Source organism: Cucurbita pepo, chromosome LG01 (assembly GCF_002806865.2).
Source record: "Cucurbita pepo subsp. pepo cultivar mu-cu-16 chromosome LG01, ASM280686v2, whole genome shotgun sequence".
NCBI lineage: Eukaryota > Viridiplantae > Streptophyta > Magnoliopsida > Cucurbitales > Cucurbitaceae > Cucurbita > Cucurbita pepo.
In genome coordinates this window covers 19,833,646-19,856,698 of record NC_036638.1, presented here as the reverse complement: position 1 = coordinate 19,856,698, position 23,053 = coordinate 19,833,646, and the positions used below count along the sequence as shown (strand labels likewise).

The following is a 23,053-nucleotide window of genomic DNA, read 5'->3' as shown; positions in this document are numbered from 1 at the left end:
TATAATTAGTTGCAAAGGCATCATGGTGCAGGAGGATGGCATCCGCTACAAGCAATCTGATACCGAAATTGTAATGAATATTCCGCACCGCGTTGCTCAGACGATGCCATCTCTCCTGCAACATGAATCCTCCAACTTCAATCTTCGCACCATATTGATGGTTTCAAAATCTCTAAGCCTCTTCATTATTTATACACAAGTTTGAAGCAATGCCATGGTAGATTCCTCATGTAACGTTAAATTCACAAGGGGTTTCTGTGAAATTGCGTTCTCTCAATGTATTGAAATTGCTCAACTTGTCCATTTTTCTAAGCTTTTTGACCAGAAATGCTGGAATTAGAATAGTCGAAGAGAGCACTGGAAATTGCTCTAAGGCATCTTGAACCCGACCATACTGAAGTTTCCATGAAACCACCGGTCAAATAAATCATTAGGGAATTTCACAAAAGGTTACCAAAAATGAGAATTCTACAAACTAATTCCACATATTTCTACTTTTTAGGCTTTCGAGGAGGGTTGAATTATGAGTTTCTTTCTTTTTCTTTCCATGTTTGATCTAACATTTCTCTTTTTTTTTATTTTTTATAAGTTTGGTAACTTCGAGAGATTCTCGCAAGTCTTACTTATGTGTTTAAGTATGTGATACCCAGGTAAAAACGAGATACATGAATGAATCGAGACTACATTCGAATGAGAGTAATCTTGAGAACAATATAAGTAAGAAAAACTTGAAAGAATTAAAACTCAATACTTATACTAACGAGATGCACCTTCCTTTTTTGTGACTCAATCATGGTTAAACATGTTTTACTTGAAACAATTGTATGTTAGGTAACTGTCTAAGAATTTTCCTAAAATGGATGTGAATGAAGACAAAACATGTTTGTGATGTCCCACATTAGTTGGGGGAGGAGAACAAATCACGTGGAAACTTCACCTAGTAGACGTGTTTTAAAGCCTTGAGGGGAAGTCCGAAAGGGAAAGCCTAAAAGGGACAATATCTGCTAGCGGTGGATCTGGGTCGTTACAAATGGTATCAGAGCTAGACACCGAACGATATGCCAACCTTCTCGTTGTTCCCCAAGGGGGGTGGATTTGGTGGTGGTCCCACATCGATTGGAGAAAGGAACGAGTACCAGCGAGGACACTGGGCCCTGAATGAGGGTGGATTGTGATGTTCCACATTGGTTAGGGAGAAGAACAAATCACCGGTGTGGAAACCTTACCAGCGAGGACGCTGGACCCTGAATGAGGGTGGATTGTGATGTCCCACATTGGTTAGGGAGAAGAACAAATCACCGGTGTTGAAACCTTTAACTAGTAGACGCGTTTTAAAGCCTAAACAGGAAGCCCGAAAGTGAAAGTCCAAAAATGACAATATCTACCAGCCCTGACCTGTATCGTTACCATGTTATGATTCGTAGAAATAGTCTTCACTTTTAGCATCAAGGAAGTATTTGTTAGATATTATTAGAAAAGAATAGGTGGGAATGGTGAGTAATTGTTCATTTATTAACATTAAATTAACATCCTATTAGATTTGACTTTAGCTTATTTATTGTTCATAGCGAACCAATTGCATCTATGTGATAGAGTGGTATAAATTGACGTTAATGTTCATAGGGCACCAAAACCTAATAATTTTTTTTTTCTTCAAAATTTTGAGTATTCAAGGTAGCTTGTGTTACCAACTCTTCTTATAGGGACATTGCATGACACGAGTTTATCTAGGTAGGTGGCCACCGCTATTGGTTATTATCAATTTTAGGGTTTTCTCGTTAGCACATCACTTGATGATTGACTATGATACCACTGTAACAAACCATGGCCACTACTAATAAATATTGTCCACTTTTACTCGTTACGTATCGTTATCAGTTTTACAATTTTAAAACGTGCTTTTTAGAGCGAGACTTTCCACACCTTATAAAAAAAATATTTTGTTCTCTTTTCAAACTAACTTGAGATCTCACCATAATGGTATCAGAATCTGTTGGATTGAGGAAATCTTTTAGACCAACTCGGACACAATCAATCATTTTTTTTAGGTTAGGATACCATATTATTATTTTTTTTTACTTATCTACGAATACATTACCTTAATAACTAAATTCTCATAAAACACAAATATCATTTACAAAACGTATAGCGATCACAAACATTACTTACAAATGTCGAATATTTTTAATTTCATAGTAATCTTAAAAAATAAAATATGATTGTAACCTTATTTTTGTAAAAAAATTTATCCACGAACCGACTTGGATTTTGGTTTTTTAGAAATTCAATTCAACTCAAACCGAAAAAAAATCCAACCTAACCCAATCTCTATGGTTTGAGTCGAATAATTTGGGTTGGTCGAATTTTTTTGATCATAAGAACACCTCTACGAATAACCATTATTCAACTTAATTCAAATCCAGAAGAAAAAAATAATGGTTTGAATTATTGAATTAAAGTAGGAAATATATATATATATATTTTTAAAAAAAGGAATCTTATGATTTCAACCATGCAAGCTACAATTTCATGCAAATATCAATTTCCTGGATGAATATGAGAGAGAGATGGAATTATTTATTATAAAAATGTCTTAAATTAACTATAAAGGCATAATTGTATATTTAGTAAGAAGTTTAGCGTTTTATGAAAATTGCATAATCAAAATCCTCCGTTTCTGCAATATTCAAAATCGTTCCTATATTTGCTGTTTCATTGGTACAATTTCCAAGTTTGAAACCGTTCTCAAAAACAGCCCACCGATTCTCATCCTCATTCATGGTCTTCACAGTTGAAATTGTGTAATAAATTTCAAATCCGTTTCTCCGACACCAACCAAAGAAGTGTTCGGTGCTTGAATTTGGGTGATGGATTCCCGTTGGTTCCTCACATTTTCCCTTTGCTATCTGTTCGTCTTCACTGCCTTAGCTCGCTTGCCCCAATCGCTTACGCACAACAAACTGTATGATCCTTTTCCTCTTCTTCTTCTTCTTCTTCTTACTCTTCGGTTTGTTTTCATGATTCCGCTTACGCATGCCTTTGGATTTTGATTTTTCGTGTTTTTTTCTTCTAATTTCAGAGGCGGATCTGCACTTCGGTTGAAGGGGAGTTCATCTCCGCTGATTTTCGATCCAACTCGAGTCACTCAGCTCTCCTGGCAACCTAGGTCATCTCTCTTTCTCACAATTCGCTTCTCATATACTCTCAAACCTCTCTCTAATCAAATAGTGAGGCTCACGCCAATATGTAACATTGGTTAACTATGTGTTTGACTGTTACAAATGATATCGGAGCCAAACACTAAACGGTGGCTCTCAAAGGGAGTGTATTATGAGATACCACATCGGTTAGAGAGCGGAATGAAGCATTCCTTAAAAGGTGTGGAAACCTCTCACTAGTTGACGCGTTTTAAAACCGTGAGACTAACGATAATAGATAACTAGCCAAAGCGAACAACATCTGTTAGGTGTGAGTTTGAGCGGTTAGAAATGGTATAAAAGCTAGATACCGAGTCAGTGTGTCAGCTAGACGTTGGCCCCTAAGGAATCGGATTGTGAGATCCCATGTCGGTTAGCTAGATACTGAGTCAGTGTGTCAGCTAGACGTTGGCCCCCAAGGAATCGGATTGTGAGATCCCACGTCGGTTGTGTTGGTGACAACAGATAAATTTGGTAGAATTCTTTGAGAGAAAAGAACTTTGAACAACTACTAAGAAATGCTTGGTTTGATTTTCTATGCCTTCCACCAATGCCAACAAACATATATATATATATATATATATATATATATATATATATATATATATTAACACATGTATCTATTTATACATGTATCTACTAGCGACCCTTCAACACATCATATATCTACTAGTGACCCTTCAACCGGTTGGAGAGGGGAACAAAACATTTCTTAAAGAGAGTGTGAAAACCTCTCCCTAGCAAACGCGTTTCAAAACGGTAAAGCTGACGGCAATACGTAACGAGCAAAAGCTAACAATATCTATTAGCTATGAGTTTGGACGGTTGCAAATAGTATTAGAGCCAAACACCGGTGTGTTGGAGAGGGGAACGAAACATTTCTTAAATCCGTGGAAACCTTTTCCTAGCAAACACATATTTTAAAACGGTGAAGTTGACAACTATACATAACCAGCCAAAGTTAACAATAACTATACATAACCAGCCAAAGTTAACGATATCTATTATAGCTGTAGGCTTATACAGTTACATACCCAAACCACATTTTAGTGGCTTTAGTTTTTTTTACTGGGGATGTGTTTGTGCAAATTACAGGGCATTATTATATAAGGGATTTCTATCTGATAAGGAATGCGATCACCTAATCAATCTGGTGAGTGAATAAGGGAATAATTTAGATTTGAATTCAACCGCGTGGTAACTGTAAAATGTTTGTTTGACTGTATCATTTTTTGGGAATAGTCAAGGGGAAGGTTAGAGAGGTCGATGGTAGCAGATAATAAGTCCGGTAAGAGAGTAAGTAGTAAAGTCCGGACGAGCTCCGGCACGTTCGTGCTGAAGGGGCAGGATGAAATAATTGCTGCCATTGAAGCCAGAATTGCGGCATGGACATTCCTTCCACTAGGTATATATGTATATGTTATATGTTATATGTATATTCTGGTTATGAAAGTTAGCTTTGTTTGTTGAAACTGTTGGTAAAATTCAGAAAATGGAGAGCCAATTCAAATTCTGCACTATGAGAATGGTGAGAAGTATGAACCGCATTTTGATTTTTTTGTGGACGAGGTGAATAAGGAGTTGGGTGGCCACCGAGTAGCCACAGTTTTGATGTATTTATCCAATGTTGAGAAGGGTGGAGAGACCGTGTTTCCACATTCAGAGGTATATATATATATATATATATATGCCACTGCCTCTGCAGCGTCTCTCTTCTTTATCTCTCTGAAAATTAATAGGCATGCGTTGTTCCTCTGTGTTTATGCAGTTTAAGGAGTCTCAAGAAAAGGATGATAGCTGGTCTGATTGTGCTCGAATGGGTTATGCAGGTACTATTTGTAATTTTCTTTTTTAATCCCATCAACTCTTAGTTAAACTTCCTAGATGTGTTTTAAAAATTTGAGAGAAACTCGAAAGTGATAGTTCAAAAAGGACAATATCGATTAGGGGTATATTTGGGCTGTTTTAACAACTTGAACGAAAATTGGGAAGAGATAATTCAAAGAGAACAAGATCTACTAGCTGTATACAATTAAAATATTTGAATTTGATTAGTTTGAGTTAGTTCCTGTCGTTTATTCAATTTCTTTATTAAAAAAATTAGTTTATATTGAATTAAAATTTATAATTGGTTGACATTTTGCATTAAAAATACTAAAAAAACAGTTTTTTTTTTTGTTAGAATTTTCTTTTAAAAAAATTATAGAATTAAATAAAATTTAAATAAATAGAAATATCTAATTCAACCTAATCCATATAATTTTATTTATTTAAATTCAATCCAACTCAAATCAAACCATATCAATTTTTTTTAACATCATTTTTTACCAATGTTTTCTAAATTGAAGCTGAATTTATTTTTTTTTAATTTCAACTCATTTTTGTTTATTGGATTTAGCCAAGAATTCAATGTGTTCTAAAGAAAAGACACAATTTTTCATTATGAAGTTGTATTCTATTTCTGGTGTCCATGTGTTCTAAAGCTTGGGGGTGATGGTTGTTGCAGTTAAACCGCAGAAGGGTGATGCATTGCTGTTCTTCAGCCTCAATGTGGATGGAACCACAAATCCGAGAAGCATGCACGGTAGCTGCCCTGTAATTGAGGGTGAGAAATGGAGTGCAACCAAATGGATTCACGTCAGATCCTTTGATAACCCAATTCTCCCAAACAAGGGCTGCATGGACTTCAACGAAAATTGCCCTTTGTGGGCCGAAAACGGTGAGTGCAAAAACAACCCCAGGTACATGCTGGGCTCTGAAACTGCTTCAGGATACTGTAGGAAGAGTTGCCAAGCCTGCTAAACTACAAACTACAACAACCAAGTCTCCATTCTGTCATGGTTATCATGTATATAACATTCGACACTAACTAGATATAGCTTTGCTTCTGTTCCGTTATACAAATAAGGTGGGTGGTCAAATGGATATTATATCTGTTTCCATAAATTGTATCTTTTGCTTCACTCCAACGATATAAATTTCAATTCATCTGAGATGCTTATTTAACCATTGAAGTTGGTTTTTATGAGACCCGCATACATTGAATCTTTGTTAACTGAACAGGATCAATGATAAAAAATGAACTAAAAGGTAAAGATAAGGGTATATTAGATGGGAATGGAGACACGTACGAGGAGGACTTTTCCGTCCCTACCTCATCGTGTGGACATCTACATAAATGGTGAAAATACATCACCATTATTTAAGCATTGAAGATGGCAAGGCCATCTTGAGTGCAAAGGATGGTGAAGCATTTATCTTTTAGGTAGTTGCTCGGAATTTCAGTTCATTGAGCTGCAACTTTTGACTTCAATGGTGTCGGTGGCATTTATTTCACCAAATTTGAATTCATCCAATTTGGCAGATGCCTTCATATTAGTTGAATAGAATAGTCGATAAGACTGTTGAACAAAAATTTGTTTGTTCTTTTTGTACATAATTTGGCAAATACAGCCATTTTAATTAAATGAATATGATGGTCAGAAGCAACAAAGGTTGGTGAAGATGCTTCTTCCTTGAAATTGCGTCCAGAATATTCTCCATAAAGTCCAGAAAATTCTTTTTTTATTTTATTATTTCAACTAGACCCTCAAATTATAAAATTGTTATAATCAAATCCAAGTTGCTTAATTATATCACATTGAGAAGATAGTTTTAACCTTGATCTGAAAACATTATTTTATTAATTAATCTTAGTGCTCATATATATGTATGCAAGTTTATGAAAATAATCAATGAAATTGAAAGTATGAATTTTGTACTGTAAACAGAATTTTGGCATTCATCAAAATCTGTATTTCAGAATAATCTATCTTTTACAGAATTATCAGGAACGAAAGAATGATTGTACAAGAACTACAACTACAAACTGCATATATATATAGATATATATAATATATATAACGGAATACATTATGCCAAAATGGGTTACACTTTTTGTTTCTGTTGTTGATTTGCTTTGCTAATCTTCTATTTACTGAACAGCACTGCGTTTATTTCTGTGTTTCCCTCCCAGACATCACAAACAGTTGATGATTATGCATTTTAAATACCCAGTGATTTATAAGTGGAGTAGTCGATTTCGTTCAGTCGAATACAACATAACATGTGTTCTGGCAAGTCTTCTGCCTTGTTTCCCTATTGAATTACAATACCACATTAGCAAATAGTTTAGGCATGATCCTATGAACTGTAAGAGAAATGATGAACATTGTTTGTTTGTTACCTGAATTGTCAAGCCAAAATCCAAGATGCATAGCTTCAATCTGTCAATAAAGGATTCAAAACCTTTTCTTGAGATATAGCTAAATCTGTGCATGTCCAAATCGATTTCGAAGTATTTCTCCCCCTGCAGAATTTGAAACGAGAATATGATTCTAAATGAATTATTGTTTACTGGGAGACGGAACCTTTTCTAGAAATAAAGTAGAATGAGAAAGTCTTTTCATTTGTAAAGATTGTAACATAAAGGGAGACTTGAATTTCGTGCGGAACTCTTATTAAATTATCATGACTTGCCAATCCAGAAAGGAACTTTAATTGTTCCAAGCTAAACCCGAAAAGAATTACTGTTATTTTTCATTGAATTAGTCTTTTCATTCAAAAAGATAACTTTGGCAATGACAATGACAGCATTGAATTAGTCTTTTCATTCAAAAAGATAACTTTGGCAGCCAATTAATACAAAAGTGAAACTTTCCTGCGCGGATTCAGCATTCAAACAAACACTAAACAAGACACAATAAGAAAAACATGCGTATAAAAAGATGTATAAAAAGACGTATAAAAAACAATTTTGTTTTATTTTTCCTAATAGAAAAGACGTATAAAAAGACTTCCCTATGGTTCCTTTCATCTCAATGATCTATTCTAATCATGAGAAATATATTGTGATGTCTGGATCAGCGTAACAACAAAATGAAGCAACTCCTATCCCCACCCTAGCACAAAATTCCAAGTTTCTTTTTCCATTCAAAAACAAATAATCTGACGGTAAAAAGGTACAAGCACTTGAAGTTATCCAGAGACGTACTCGAACTGCCCTGAGAGGTGCCTGTTGGTTTTAGTTATCATCCTAACTAGTAATGCTAAAAGGTTATCTATGGCACTAGTGCCAACTATATAGAAAACAAAGCGAAGTTTTTCTTTTTCCAGCTGAAAACAAATAATTTGTAGCAAGGGACGAAAAATTAGCAGTAAGTGATATAAAAGACACACATCATCACAGCCAACCGTGTAAAACTAAAATGTCATATACTGCAGCAACAACCATGTACATAACATGTTCATAGATCAAAGCAATGCTTACCAAGTAAAATTCATGTTGAGGTCGTGAGAGGACAGGTTTTTCGTTGTACGCATTCATAAGCTTTCTTTCAGCTGCACTCAAATGAAGGTCCTCCACATTTGCTGCTCGGCCAATAATTTTCAATCTTTCTCTGAGCGGTACAATGCTATCCAGAGGGAAACCTCTAACCCTTTCGACTTCGTCATTAATTAATTTCTGTCAAGGAAAACAACCCAATTATATATTATATAATTTCTTTAAAAGTTATTTTTCCAATACGAGAACATGAAGGTTGAATAGATTAAGTTCCCTGAAAAAACAATTGTAGGACAAGATCCAGGAAATGTATAGGTACATAGAAAATATAAGAGAAAACTACAAGCATACAGTTTAAGACAACTTACAGTAAAATGTTCTTGGAAAGAACTTGGAAGTTCCTTCGAATAACTCTCAGATAGCTTAAAGTACATAACCACACTCATGCCTTCCCCATCATTTTCTCCTTGAAAGATTGTAGCAGGGTACAGTGGTACCTAATACATCCAATAACTAACTATAATTTCAGCGTGCCCAAGGAGTTTAACAAACAGAAACTATCTCCTAACATATATACATGATATGAGGATATAGCTATAGGCTTAACATTTATAATTATTAATAGCTATCAGGTACTTAGTTAATGCCGAGACAAAATTACTGATGAAATGCTCTCTAGCATGGAAGAGATTTTATACAAAACACCAAAACTGGGACAAGGAAAGGAATGCAGAACGAAAATATAGACACCTGAACATTTACTACAAGAATAGAAGGGACATCTCCAGCTGGATTTATGGCAGGAAGTTCCACAAAACGGGCAATATGATCAACCTTTCTCTGAGACAAGAAGACATCAGCTCCAATGGGATAATATGCAGCACAATTTCGAGCAAACTCTTTCTTCTTATCTCTGTCGAGAGAAAATTTAGTGGATTCACAGGTAAGCTGACTCCAATGGAGGAAAAAAAAAAAAAAAAAAAAAAAAAGAAGGGAACAAGAAAAAATTGAACATGGAATCCTCACTTTTGTACATGCTTATGATATCAATAGAATATAATTAAAATACATGTGAAATTAAAGAAAACAAAGGAAAAGAACCAGACATGGAAATAGCTACAACATAATGGACTGACCTAAAATAGTTCTTCCCTCGGACTTTAAACACACTGGGGTCAATAGGTGACCAACAATTGGGCATTCTCTTCTCTAATGGGCAGTGCGGAACTGAAGTGCCTGCTATTGGTCTTTGCAAAGGCGCCCTTGGTGAAACTGGCCCAAAAAATTAAGACATGTAATTTAAACAAGGCTCGCTAGTCTCCAATTTTAGAAGTAGAAATTCCAATACTCATACAAGTATACATTTGGGAATGCACATCAGCACAAGAAGAAAACTACGAACGTGAAGAGATTAGTGAAAGCACTCACATGTCGTTGGATCATTGTGTCCTTCCTTCAACTTAAATGAGAGTTTTGAAGATGCTTTTCTCCTTAAATTTGGGGCTCCTTGGTTGATTTGTCTCTTTTTTTCAACTGAGGGTCCAGCAGCAAGGTATGGCAAACAAGTATTTGGAAGAAGCCCGCAGTTGTTCAACTCAACCGCTTCACTTCCTTTTCCATTTTCACTTTCTGTGGAAACCTCATCTACAAAAATGGGGGTCAAATCATTTCTGCAATAACTAGATCTTTTAGCAAGAATTGCCGCAGCATTTTTATTATGTTCCTTAGTGTTTCGATGCTTTGGTGACGAAATATTTAATCTGGGTGCGAACTCAGAGCTATTTAAAAAAAGAAAAAAAACGAAGTATCCATCGTTAAGTCGATATTAATGAAGATGACTATAGAGACCTACCATCACGAAAGCTATAAAACTCGTCATCAAATTCCGAATCAAGGACTGAAGTAGAATCAAACCATGCCGCATCGACACTTCCTCTACCTAGATCAAATAACGGGAAAACGAATCAATTAGATTCCCCAGAAACGAAATTATTATTATCATCAGATAATGTAGCTGATATGTGACGAACTGCTGAAGAACATGCACCAAATCTAATCGCCAACCATCAGAAGAATTCAAGATCAGAAAAATAAAGGTAGAGACAAAGAAAGCTAAAAAGTAGACAAAAGGGAAAGTGCATGTAGGAACCTGCACATGTAGGGGTAGACTGAGGCCGATTATGCACAGAAGACGAATCGAGCTTTAGGGATGATGTTCGGCGCTTGATACTTCTTCGTCTCCGCCTCCGATTCCTTTTTCCCGCCGGAACCAGTCTTCCTCCGACACAACCCACCGGCCTGGAGCCGCAGAGTCCCATTTTCCGGTGGCCGGTAGGCTCCTCCTCCCCGTGGCGGAGCCGAGATGCACAGATCGGACGGAAAAGGTTGAGAGAATCGCAATGCAGGTTGTGTGAGTTTGAGGGTTCTAATGTGGATTCGTAATCGGAATCGGAGCTAAGCGATGTCGACGAATCGCGTACGCAATCCAAAGCTCTCCTTGTTTGCACAATTAATATTCATCACGGTTGCATTGCATTCCTCTTCCTACTTGATTGTCATCCGACGGTCCTCATTCGTTCAAACGCTGAACGGTCCTCATCCGACGGTCCTCATTCCTACTTGATTGTCTCCACGTGTCATCTCTTGCTCCCGCGACTTTGTCCGAACACCTGCGTTTTTTTCATTATCTTTTAATTAATAACCCTCTTTTATGATCCATTTATATTTTAATTATCAAATAATCTTTTTATGTCCAACAAACTATTAAAATTCCAATTAATAAATGGCCCGAATTTAATTATTGGGCTGCGATACTATAAGCCCAAGTTATTGGGCCTGGCCCATTTATGTAGTTACGCCTGGACGGATATTTTTCCCTCCAAATTTTATTGAGCCATCCGAGAGGTCCTTCCCGGTTTTTTCTTCGTTGGGAGCAAGTGCTAACATCGGATGTTAGCTTGTTTTTTCTGAATCTTCGACTCGTCAAATTGTGTTACAGATCGAGCACTCCTCTATTATCGTTTGCTTGTAGAGTGAGTTCCTGTTGTTGTGTTGGAGAAATGGAAAGACGATTTTATTGCATCATATATTATGCTGTTATCAAACTTTCGATTCTCTATTTTCAGAATCTGGAATGATACGGAGACGGAGCGAAGGAAAAAGTTGTTGGAGCTGCGTGGAATTGATCCTGATGAGTTTTTGCTGAACCTTCTACTAATGTTGGCTCTCTCTCTCTCTCTCTCTGATGGTTGTTTTATTTCATTTCCTTTCAAACATCAAACATGAATAGTTTGTATTATTCTTGCCTGTTTGAATTGTGCAATTTCGTCATCTTGGCTATGGTATTGAGCGTTTGGATATTTGGTATAATGCTTAATTTTCTTCGTTCGAGTTGCTCTTTTAATCTCTCTGATCGTTAAGTTTCCTTGAAGTGCGAAATCGGTATAAGGCAAGCATATTCCAGCTGAGAATCTTAAACCTCAACGGCAGACACATAAGGTACTTACGAGTTTTGTTCTTTTTTCCATTTTGTTTAGTGCTTTGTGCTGGGAGAAAGATTGCGTAGCCTTAAGTTGTGATAGCGTTACATTGATATCAAATTTCAATTAATTCTATCCTCAGAAGTGTCAATCATTCCCTGGCTCTGGGCTCTACTATCCACTGTATATCTTCCGAGGTAGAGAGGCCATCCTTCAGAGGGGATATCTATCTCTGCCATAGAGATTACTCCTTCCAAATTTCGAAATGAAGGGAAAGGAGAGAGAAATATTTGTATAATTTGATATTGAAGCTCTTTTGGTAATAGAACTTTTCTTACGAGGCTGGAGATGAACAAATACTCTATTTGGATTAAAGATATCCCTCTTAAATATCAAATTATACAAATTGAAAGCTATAGTATTAGTTTAATTTTGTAAGTTGATTGAATTATTTCATTTTGGATTTATTCCAGTCACACCTACATCAACTTAATCATGTTCAATAGGCGCCAACTTAATCATCAACTTAATCAACTTGAATTATTTCTGTCTTTGTATTTATTGAAGTCTGGACATGCGATCTGCATTCGGTGAGAATTATTTATGTGTTTTCTCTTAATCTCTTTCCCTATTGAGTTACAAATATATTTGTGTCTAACTGCAGACTACGTACTGGCGGTTTGGTCGGACACTTGGCAATTTATGGACCCAAGTGGGCTGATAAGGAAAAAGAAAAGAAAAGGTTAAAACGACTTGATGAAGTTTCTGTAGCCGCCGATTGAAATTAGCTTGTGACATTGTTCGGCAACAGTTGCTACAAGCCTAAGTTCAAGTGGTCCGAGTGTATTTTAAACAGCTGCATGCTTTTCCATCAAAGAATTTAAAAGTGCTGCATGCTTTGAAGCATTGGCCATCGTTCCATTCTGTTGGTTATTGGGCATTGCAGTATCCAGATGTTGATACTACTTTTCTTGATTGTATTGGCATCTTGGAAGTACAGGGTTCCTAACTGTTGCAGGTCAAGGGTGAATCTACAGCCACCTGCGCTTTGTCTAGTTCTAGAATATATATCCAAGCTTCATGATGGTAAGCCTTAAAGAAAACATGGCAGAGAATATACCACCTAATTATTTCCCCAGTGAGCGGTAGTACATACTTTAGAAGATTGTATTGGAACTCAAATATCTTTTTTATCGATCTTTTTGGTTGTGTCCAGCATTAAAGTGTCAGTATGCCTGTGTAGTATTCAGAATCGTGCATTTTGTGGACTTACTGATCTCCAAGTTTACCTTGGTCATTCTTGTGCTGCTTTGGTTATTCCAAACTTCTGTTGTACTCGACTAGTAAGAATCTTATCATATCTTATTTGATTTTGCAAAAGTTCTTTGGTTTTTTTTTTTTTTTTTTTTTTTTTTTTTTTTTTTTTTTTTTTNTTTTTTTTTTTTTTTGCTTTTGCTTTGCAAGACAAATTAGAATCCTGAATAGCTTTGCTGACACTCTTTTTTTCTGACAATAAAATCATTATTAAAATTTTGTGTATGGTGTGGATGTGGGGGGGGGGGANGGGGGGGGGGTGGCGCGGTTCGTGGAGTGGACTAACTCTAAGACTCCACTGTAGGTCTATAGGCACAGGGCATATGACTTTGCCTCTTGCAGGTTGCAGTTCAACAGAGAAGCCAAGCTGACTGAGACGGACATCATGGAAAAATACAGTCTTGTAAAGGGGAAAATGGAAGGGATGGCGGATAAACCGTGCTGCTATCTCATCTATGATAGAGGAAAAACATTGGGAATTGATGAAGGAAGCTGTTAGGATCAACAAGTCCTACGCCAACCTGCTTACTTCGGACAGAATTCCAAATGTGAAAGTTCTACTGTCATAATTAAATTGGATCTAAACATGTGTATATGCATGCGTATGTAATACTCAATATGGCATGCCGAGGGAAAGAAGATATTTGAGAACATGTCAATACTTTATTCGCTTATAGTCTTCGACTTTTCATTATCCTTTAGTTTTGTTCTTCATTTTTTGGGATCCAGTAACAGTTCCACTGTATTTTCTTTGATCATATTTTCTTCTTTTTCAGTTTGCCACTTGCTAGTAGGACCACTGAGTAAAATTTTCCAGGATTCTAAGATGGAGTCGGTGGATTGGGAAGCCCTAATATTCACATCCATGAACGTGGGAGAGAGTCCTAAACATGCTCGGACCTCGTTTGCTCACATGAATGCAGAATCAATTTACAGTAATCAGAATTCTTGTAACCAGACATGCGAAGCTGCCTGCCTCATGAAATTACAAAGAAAATGGTTCTTAAGGGCATCAATCTACTTTGGTATTAGATACTTGTTTCTTAGTTGAATTGCTCTGATTTGCCTTCAGAATTGATTTGAGCCAGATTAGTTCATTGTGTACTGTGGGCTTGCGACAGCAGCGCATCTAAACAGATGGTAGTATTCATTTTTCATTGTTCTCTGATAGCAATTGCTTGTATGTTGTTTTCCAAAACAAGGTTTAAAATCAAGGGTTTCCTTGCAATAATTGGGCGCTGATCAACTACCAGACACTCAAAACCAACTGCCTCAATTTCTTCAGGTGAGCAATCATTTCTCTGATGACTATGTAACATTTGGCCTAATTGGGATTAACACTTTATCTTCTTCGCAAATTTTAGTCTAATATTTGGAGATTTGGCTATGCCTCGTCTTTACGAACCTGATGTTAAGTGCTCTGAGTTTATGAGATAGTGAGATCCCCCAATTCCCCTTTTGTAGCTATAGGAAAATGCAGAAACTAAGGCGAAGAAAAAGGAGCTGATGGACACATTCTTCCACAATAAAGTGACATAAATAACTACTTTTCTGCGTTTAAATCAGATTCCTTCTCTCTCTTCCCACGCGAACACAAAGTACAGTTTCACTGATACCGTCTTTATATACAAACAAAACAGCCTTACAACCCGCCAATACCTCAACCAACCGAATTAGTTTTCCATCTCTCTTCTTTCTTCTTTCTTAGTCTATAGTTATCCATCTTCACTTCCATGCCCTGAAAATGTCTGATTTTAGTCATTTCTGTGTTTCTGTTCTGAATGGATGATGACCATTGTTGGTCAATTGGAAGCTGTGAGTTTAGGAAAAAGGTTTGGGTGTAATGGAACCTAACTGTAGATTTTTTAGGCTTCTGTTTGGAGTTTTTCTCTTTCTTGGTATCATCTGGTTTTCTTTCATAGGAGGGATTGATAATGCTAGCCCAGCATCCAGAAGAGCGACAGACATGCAGTGGAAGGTGATTGGAAGCGAGAAGCATGTCTTTCATTGGCATTCTGATTCCTATTCTGTCAGCAAGAGAAGAGTACCAAATGGACCTGATCCAATCCATAACAGGTACGCAATTCTACTTGATCTAATATATTAAAATTGCAGATATGCTTGCTTATTTTCTTTTTCTTCTTCTCTTTGCAAGTATCTTCTGAACTATTCGTCTGTTCTCCTTCCTTTCTTTTATATTTTTTATCTCCTTAATTTTGTGGGTTTTGACGCTTTGGTGTAGAATTCTTTAAATTTTTGTCATCTTGAGGACAGAAAAATTTGACCATTGAATTTTGTCCCTAAAAAAAGGCAAATTAACGCGTCTGAAGGTGACCACCCTACTTCAATTAGAAGAAAGATAAGGAACTGAGAGTTCTATTACCATTAGTGAATTTAGGAACTGCTACTCTATTGCTCTCATCTTTTCCAATTGTCGTTATTAGTTTCCTTGTTTACTACAAAATTGTGAACAGAATTCATTCAAACCCCCACCATTTGATCATTTTAAAATAATGTATTGCTCTGCCTCTAACCAGTGTGCTTTCTTTTCTTTTTTTTTCATTGTTTGGTTTTAACAACTTGAGTTTGTTAAAGGGATGCAACAAACTATTTCAATTGAGAAGTGTTGATATTGGAGATAGTCTCACTTCTTTCCCCCCATAAAAGAAAAAAGAACAAAAGTTCTTTTTTATCACTCTTTCTCTTATTTTTATGAGCTGTTAAAGGCATTGGGGCAAGAACTTGACCACTTTAGTTCATAAGCTTGACAGATTACATAAAATTGTTTCTCTTTGCAACAAACCATTGCAGCATGATACTCTGTCTTTATGACATGGGCTGATGATTTTCTTTTTTTTTGCACAAAATGTGAATCTCAGGAGAGTGGAGAATTCCAAACAACCACCAGTTCGAGCCTAAGCAAATCAAGGAGATAGATCAGCTGCAGAAAAGGCTCAGAAATGAACAGTTAATTTTTTTTTTTTTACCTGTAAGTAAATGGTTTTTATTTTTATTTTTATGCTCTCCATCAAGGATAGATCCTACATTGAGACTTTTGTCCCCTAAAGCACTGACATGGCAACTGTTCTTAGTGGGTTTTTGGGGGTAAAGAGATTTTGGATAACTTTCCCAGAAAAATTTTCAGTTGTTAGTAGTCATCATTTATTCGATCTAAGATGCAAAGTTTTTGTTTTTCTCGGAATTTGAAGTTATTATATTTTGTTTCTTGTCGTTCACATGTATATGTATAACTTGAATTTTCCATTAATATCTTTGTTGTTTTTTTCCCATGCTTTTAGGCGACACATTCTTAAAAAGTGGAAAATGATTGATTCTTGTAATTGGTGATTTAAATAGTAAAAAGTGGCCTATAAACCTGCTCCAACTTTAATTGCTTATCCTTTATCTCGGAATTCCGCGTAAATCTTAATTAACTCATTTGTGAAATAAAGTGATGGAATATTTTTCAAATGAATATAATAAAGGATTAAGGAATTGCCTTTGATAGCTTCTCTTTTTTTCTTTTTCTTTTTCTTTTTTTAATATAAAACTTGTTTCAAGGAATGGTGTGTACCATTTTTAAAATATTTTTTAAAATCTAATTTCAAATTTTAGTAGAACTTGAAAAAAGTAGTTCTAAAAAATAGGATGGAAACAAAAGGGGGACCATTTGTACAACTTTGTCTAGTAGTTCTATCTCAAATCAGGAAAAATAATTGAAAACGAAACTGTTAAATAAAAAAAATAAATTAAATTATTTAGAAACTTTCGAATTTAAAATAGGAATTTTTAGGTTAGTTAGAAGAAGAAAAAAACATTAAGCTACAATTAAGTTGATTTTACAAATCATTTAACAATTTAATTGATTTTCGGAAGTACAAAAAATATTTAAATTTTGAGGGATATTTATGATGTTTAGAAAAAATAAATAAAATTAATGGGAGAGATAACACGTGGAGAAGGATGAGGAAAGATTGGACTTTTGATAATTGTACTCAAAAGGTTTGGGAGAGTGTAAAATTCAGACAGATTCGTGAACAATGACGTGCTCTACGATGCATGCAAAAAAAAAGAAGAAAAAAACAACAACAAAAAAAGAAAAAGAAAAAGAAAAAGAAAAAGAAAAAGAAAAGAAGAAGAAGAAGGGAGCGGCCCCCAAGAAAGGCTGTGGGCGCTCTCCTCCGACCGGACTCTGTCACTGTTACCTCAACACGACAGCTTCATCTTCATCTTCATCTTCTTGGTTCTTTCTCATATATTTGTTTCTTTACAAAATACTCTAAAATTTCATAAACAATTTTTCTAATTTTTTTTTTTATATAAAACTTCAAAATTTACAAGTGTCTAATAAAATTAGGAGAGATTATGTGACACCCGAGTAAATAAAAGATACATGAATGAACCGAAATCAAATTTGAGAGCGATCCTGGTAATAGAATGATTAAAGTAAATGAAAATTACTACTTATATCAATAAGATGTATATTCTTTTTCAATTGTTCAATCATAGAAACTTTATGGTTGAGCGTACTTTACTTTGAGCAATTCTATATTGAGTGACCTCCCTATAAATTTTCTTATTATGTATGCGAGTAACGACATAGCATATTGGAAGCTTGTGTTGGTTTGTAGCATTAGTTTTCACTCTTAAAAAGTAAGGAGTAAATAACGTGACCATGTTTTAGGGGAATGTCGAAGCTATCAAGTGTCGAATTAGAATTCTAAATCTTGATTCAAATCTTAGACATAAGAAATTACAGCAAAAATGAGTTAGAGGAATAAGAATTGACATTTAAGGCATAAATCTTTTGTTTCATTTAATTTATTTATTTTGGTTTGAATTGGTCAAAGTAATTATGGGAATAAAAAGATGGAAATCTTTTGAATGATTAAAAAACAAAGAGAGAAAGAACAAGAAGAAAAATTATAAATAATAATAATAATAATAATAATAAAGAGCTGGGGACCCAGTGGCATGAAATAAAGGAGGATTGAATGGGATCCCCTAAGCAACCCATATGCCTAAGACGAAGAAATTTTTATTTTCCTTTTTTCTTTTTATTTTTCTTTTTTTTATAATATTTTTTTTTATTAAATTATTTAAATTATCCTCACTCTTGAATTTTGAAATTTGTTCTAAGAAATACCTAATATTTTATTTTTCATAAAATAAATAAGAAATTTTGAGATTGAACTGTCACTTTTTTTTTATTACAATTATAATTCACTCAAGTTTTTTTTTTTCTTTGGGAAAAAAAAATAAAAAAGGTAACCTTTTATAAATCTTTATATTTATTAATTAATTATTTTGCAAAAATGGTATGTAGCCTGAAATTGTATTGTAAAAAACCCACTTTTTAAAATTTTTAAAAAATGAATAAAATTTTGAATTATTGAATTGAAAAGAAAGCCCTCTCTCTCTCTCCATTGAATAAATAGATTTTAAATAGAAAATTCAAAACAATAATAATAATAATAATAAATAAATAAATAATAATAATAGGTTTAATCTCCCGCAGTATTCTTTGAATTAAATCTATTTATTATTTATTTAAATTTTGTTTGACTCTATTTTGTTTCCTTCATATTTGTTTATTTTAGTTTGAAAAATTTAACAATAATAATAATAATAATTAATAATATATATGAATTTATATACAATTACATGTATTTCAAATAAGTTGTCAACCAAGAAATTTCAATATTCAAAAGCGTGTCATGGATAGACAATTAGATGTGTCTGGTGTTGACTTTGACCAGCTTGCAACAAAATAATAAATAATAAATAAATAAATAAATAAATTGTGGGAGCAGGCAGGGTTGAAAATAACCATTAATCCTGCTAAAAATCAATAATAAGAATCATTCAAAACAAATTCAGAATCTGAAAGTGAAGAACACACATTTTTCACCTTCTACATATACATACTTCTACATTTATACAAGAATAACCTGAATATAATAGCACAGTTCGAGATTTGTCGATATCGAAACGAGTAGACAGTGGCACCAGGTGAGACGAAAGAAGAACACGCCATTTTTGATCTTTCAATGCCTCATGATATACACATCCTAACAAGTTTTAACCTACATATAATAATACATCTATGAGTATACCAAATAGAAATGAAATAATGATATCATTATCGACAAAATAACGACATTTCTAGGTAGTCGACGCTACGACAGCAAAATGCTCTTATTCTCAGCTCATACCAATGACATTTTGAGTGTTTGATGGTCATTTATCACATAGCAAGAATCAATAATGAAGCTTATAAAGAAAGGATAATAGATAAATTACTTAAGAATCCAAGAACCTACACAAGTCAGCTACAAACGTGGAACTCACCAGAAGATGAAGAAATCCCAAGTCCTCCTCTATATAATGTTGGCATCTACGTACGGTTTCTGGAATTACACGGGTTCGTTATCTCCCTTGCCAAGTAAAAGTGGGAACGCATCGTCTGGTTCAGAGAAACTGTAGTCCTTAGCCATTGATTTCATTGACTGATAAACCTGATACATAGACCACCTGTCCTTGGGCCTAGAAACAATGCAGTTCATTGTAATTTTCACAAGTTGTAAGATTTCGTCGTCGTTCCCTTTTCCACAAAGACTTTTATCGATAACGTCCTTGATTCGACCCGAACTACTTAGCTGATTAACCCAATCCACCAAGTTACCCTTGTAGCCTTCCTCTGCTTTAGTGACTTCTAGAGGTTTTTGGCCAGTGACCAACTCCAAAAGCACAACCCCAAATCCATAAACATCCCCTTTTAGAGAAGCAACCATGGTGCTGGGATATTCGGGAGCAATGTAACCGAGCTCCCCTAAATCTCCATTAACGAAACTACTGTCGTGAGAATCCGAAGCCATTAACCTTGCCAATCCAAAATCCATGATCCTAGCATCATACTCATCATCCACAAGAATTACACTAGAACATATGTTTTGATGCATGAATGGAGGTTGGCATCCATGGTGAAGCCAAGCAAGACCCCTAGCTGCACCCAAACCAATCCTAAACCTAGTTGCCCAATCCAATATCTCACCATTTCCATGTAACAAAGAAGCCAGAGTCCCATTAGACATATACTTATAAACCAAAAGCTTTTCCTCTTCCACAACACAGAATCCCAAAAGGGGTGTCAAATTCGGGTGCCTCAACGATCCTAACCGGTTCATCTCCGTCCGAAACAGCTTCTCACCAAGCTTGCAGGTATTGAGCCGCTTTATAGCAAGCACAGAGCCATCTGGAAGAGCAGCTCTATAAGTAGTTCCAGTTCTAGAAGAAACCATTATATTTTCACCATTGAAATTGTTCGTAGCAGCTAACAAATCAGCTAACTTAACTTTCACAAGAGGCTTTTGAAACAAGGAAACTTGAACTAGCTTATAGGCTCTTAATCTATCAGCCCAATCCCCATTACTCCCATCCCTATATCCCCTTCTTTTCTTCATGTTCATCCTAGAATGATACCACCACCATAACCCAAAACCTAATAACAGAGAAGCTGCAGCACCAAACACACCAGCAGCTATAATAATCGCTAGATTTTTCTTGCTCAACCCACCACAGCTCGATCCAACAGGCCCTCCACATAACTCACTGTTCCCATCAAAATCCTCACTCCCAAATTTATTAAAAGATTCGGGAATCGAACCAGTGAGATGATTGTTCGCAACAGAAAATTTATTAAGCCTACTCAAACTCGTAAGCTCAACTGGTATCGTACCCGAAAGCGCATTATTAGACAACATTAACGAATTCAGATAAGAACATCCGGCGAGATCAGCCGGAATAGGGCCGGAAAATTGATTGTTGGACAAATCCAAATTAACCAAATACGGAAGCCACTTACAAATATGCGGCGGAATCGCGCCGGAAAAGGAATTACCAGACAGATCCAGTCTCTGCAGGCTCACACAGTACTGCAAATCCTCAGAAATGGAACCAGAGAGCGCCATATCTCTGAGTTCAAGGCTCAGAATGCGATTCTCCCGGTCGTTCCAGCAAGACAGTCCGACAAATTTATTGCAAAGATTTCCAACCGACGTGTTCTTGAAATCCCAGGAACTGAGCTTCCCAAGAGGATCAACGAGCGAATCCTTAACCCCTCGAAGACATCTTATGTCGTCTTCCTGAACTGCAGAAGAAGACAGAGAAGCAGAAAGTAGAAGAAGAAGAAGAAGAAGATGATGATAGAGAAGGAAGCTGGAGGAGATTTCCATGGCGAAAAACAAAAATCAGAGCCCCCCCGAAATGATTGCTGAGGCTCCTAAACCTGGAAACGATGGTCTCCTTTTGAGCTTTCCTCCTCACATGAATGCTTTCAAGTTTTCCATTTTTTTTTTCTTTTTATAAATATCAAAACTCCAATAATTTAAACATAAAAAGACCAACGTTTTCCCCAAAATGCCACCCAAGATCTGTAAAATTAAAATTGAGAGGAAGGGGTAAAATGGGAATAAAGAGAAAAGGAGGGTAATTTAGCAAAGAGAATAGAAAAGGGGGGCGGAGTTGAGTTGGAGTTGTCTAAATAAATGAAAAGGTTTGACTGTCTTCCGTTAATAAGAAGGGAAAGACATCCTGTGAAGCCTTTGACTACAAACCTACCACATAAATACAATTTTGGAACAGAAAAAAAACTGAAACCTTAAATTATATATTTTTTTTATTAAAAAAAAATCCCGAAATTGGAGGGAAAATGTTCTTTTTCCCAAAAAAAAAAAAAAAAAAAAAAAAAAAAAATTATTCCAGCTAGATTAGTTATTCGTTCATTTAATCTTGTTTAAAAATGGAGAATTAAATCTATAAAAAAAAAAATCTCTTTTTTATTATTATTATTACTTTTCTTTTTAATTACTGTGGTGCTATAATATAAAAATATTTTAAATATCAAATATACTTTTTCTCTACCAATCAACACAAGTCCTTTTGTGATGTTTTATTCTCGCTCACATGAGTCATTCTTAAGAGGTCACTCAACAAAGAATTACTCTATGTCAAACATCTTAGTTTTAGAGTTCATATGATTGAGTTTATTAATTATTTTAAAATTTTCTTGACCATAACCTCGTATCTTTATGATTAGTTTAATTTGCATGTGGTTTCAGTTTCATGTATCCCTATTTTACATGAGTGTTATATGCACGGTAGCTTTTGCTATTGTTTGTCTCTAAATCACATCCTGTTGTGAGAAATTATACTTTAATGTCATCTATAACACCCTACACTCGGATTTGGAATTTAGATTTGACACTTCATGACTCCAACTTTCCTCTGTATTTGTTGCTACATGACTACATTGCTTATTTGTCTTAAAGTGTTTTTAAGAGTGAAGATTATCTCCGCAGATCAATACGAATCATTTGAGCATACTTTGTTTTCACTCATATGCTTCTTAGAAAAATTCTTAAAATGTTACCCAATATAGGATTGCGTAAAACTAAACACGTTTAAGTATGCAATTCTTGCGATTGAACTACCAAACAAGAAAGTGCGCTTTTAAGCAAGATGTTACTCAAATGCAAGTTCAATATAAACACATTTTAATACACGTTCCTATAATTGAGTTACCAAATAAGAAAATATACTTTGTTCTATGTTCGAACATTTCTTCACCTATAAAATAGATATCTCTAATGTATATATAAAAATATATTAATATATTTTCCCATTTATTTATATATTCTTCATTTTTGGTGATTCTTTACCAACTTCCATAAATAAGTAAA

The 23,053-nt window shown here is 35.2% G+C and overlaps 3 protein-coding genes and 1 long non-coding RNA gene across 7 annotated transcripts; 2 read left to right on the top strand and 2 right to left on the bottom strand.

Moving 5' to 3' along the window:
• The first annotated feature begins 2,652 nt into the window (after positions 1–2,652).
• Positions 2,653–6,203, top strand: LOC111787532 (probable prolyl 4-hydroxylase 7). Its single transcript, XM_023667868.1, has 7 exons — positions 2,653–2,962; positions 3,080–3,166; positions 4,293–4,350; positions 4,440–4,602; positions 4,687–4,862; positions 4,966–5,026; positions 5,704–6,203. Exons 1-7 carry the CDS (start codon positions 2,868–2,870, stop codon positions 5,997–5,999), a joined length of 936 nt encoding a protein of 311 aa, XP_023523636.1. The 5' UTR covers positions 2,653–2,867; the 3' UTR covers positions 6,000–6,203.
• A 773-nt stretch (positions 6,204–6,976) lies between these two features.
• LOC111779099 (protein ENHANCED DISEASE RESISTANCE 2-like) lies at positions 6,977–11,062 on the bottom strand. The gene is made up of 9 exons (XM_023662797.1): positions 10,670–11,062; positions 10,373–10,459; positions 9,949–10,164; positions 9,657–9,792; positions 9,271–9,433; positions 8,889–9,017; positions 8,506–8,700; positions 7,423–7,545; positions 6,977–7,334 (listed from the first exon to the last, which is right to left on the bottom strand). The coding sequence occupies exons 1-9, from the start codon at positions 10,836–10,838 to the stop codon at positions 7,242–7,244; spliced, it is 1,311 nt and encodes a 436-aa protein (XP_023518565.1). The 5' UTR covers positions 10,839–11,062; the 3' UTR covers positions 6,977–7,241.
• A 343-nt stretch (positions 11,063–11,405) lies between these two features.
• LOC111787975 lies at positions 11,406–15,251 on the top strand. Of its 4 annotated transcripts, none has more exons than XR_002814094.1 (6): positions 11,406–11,552; positions 11,646–11,738; positions 11,952–12,018; positions 12,664–13,085; positions 13,656–14,598; positions 15,236–15,251. It is a non-coding gene; the product is annotated as an uncharacterized LOC111787975 (long non-coding RNA). The 4 variants fall into 4 exon arrangements; XR_002814081.1 differs by having other exon boundaries at positions 11,646–12,018; positions 13,656–13,861; positions 14,090–14,598; XR_002814100.1 differs by having other exon boundaries at positions 11,646–12,018; positions 13,656–14,338; positions 14,516–14,598.
• Positions 15,252–19,117: 3,866 nt separating this feature from the next.
• On the bottom strand, positions 19,118–21,653 carry LOC111778790 (inactive LRR receptor-like serine/threonine-protein kinase BIR2). The gene is made up of 2 exons (XM_023658768.1): positions 19,665–21,653; positions 19,118–19,399 (listed from the first exon to the last, which is right to left on the bottom strand). Exon 1 carries the CDS (start codon positions 21,545–21,547, stop codon positions 19,730–19,732), a length of 1,818 nt encoding a protein of 605 aa, XP_023514536.1. The 5' UTR covers positions 21,548–21,653; the 3' UTR covers positions 19,118–19,399; positions 19,665–19,729.
• Between the last annotated feature and the right edge of the window lie 1,400 nt (positions 21,654–23,053).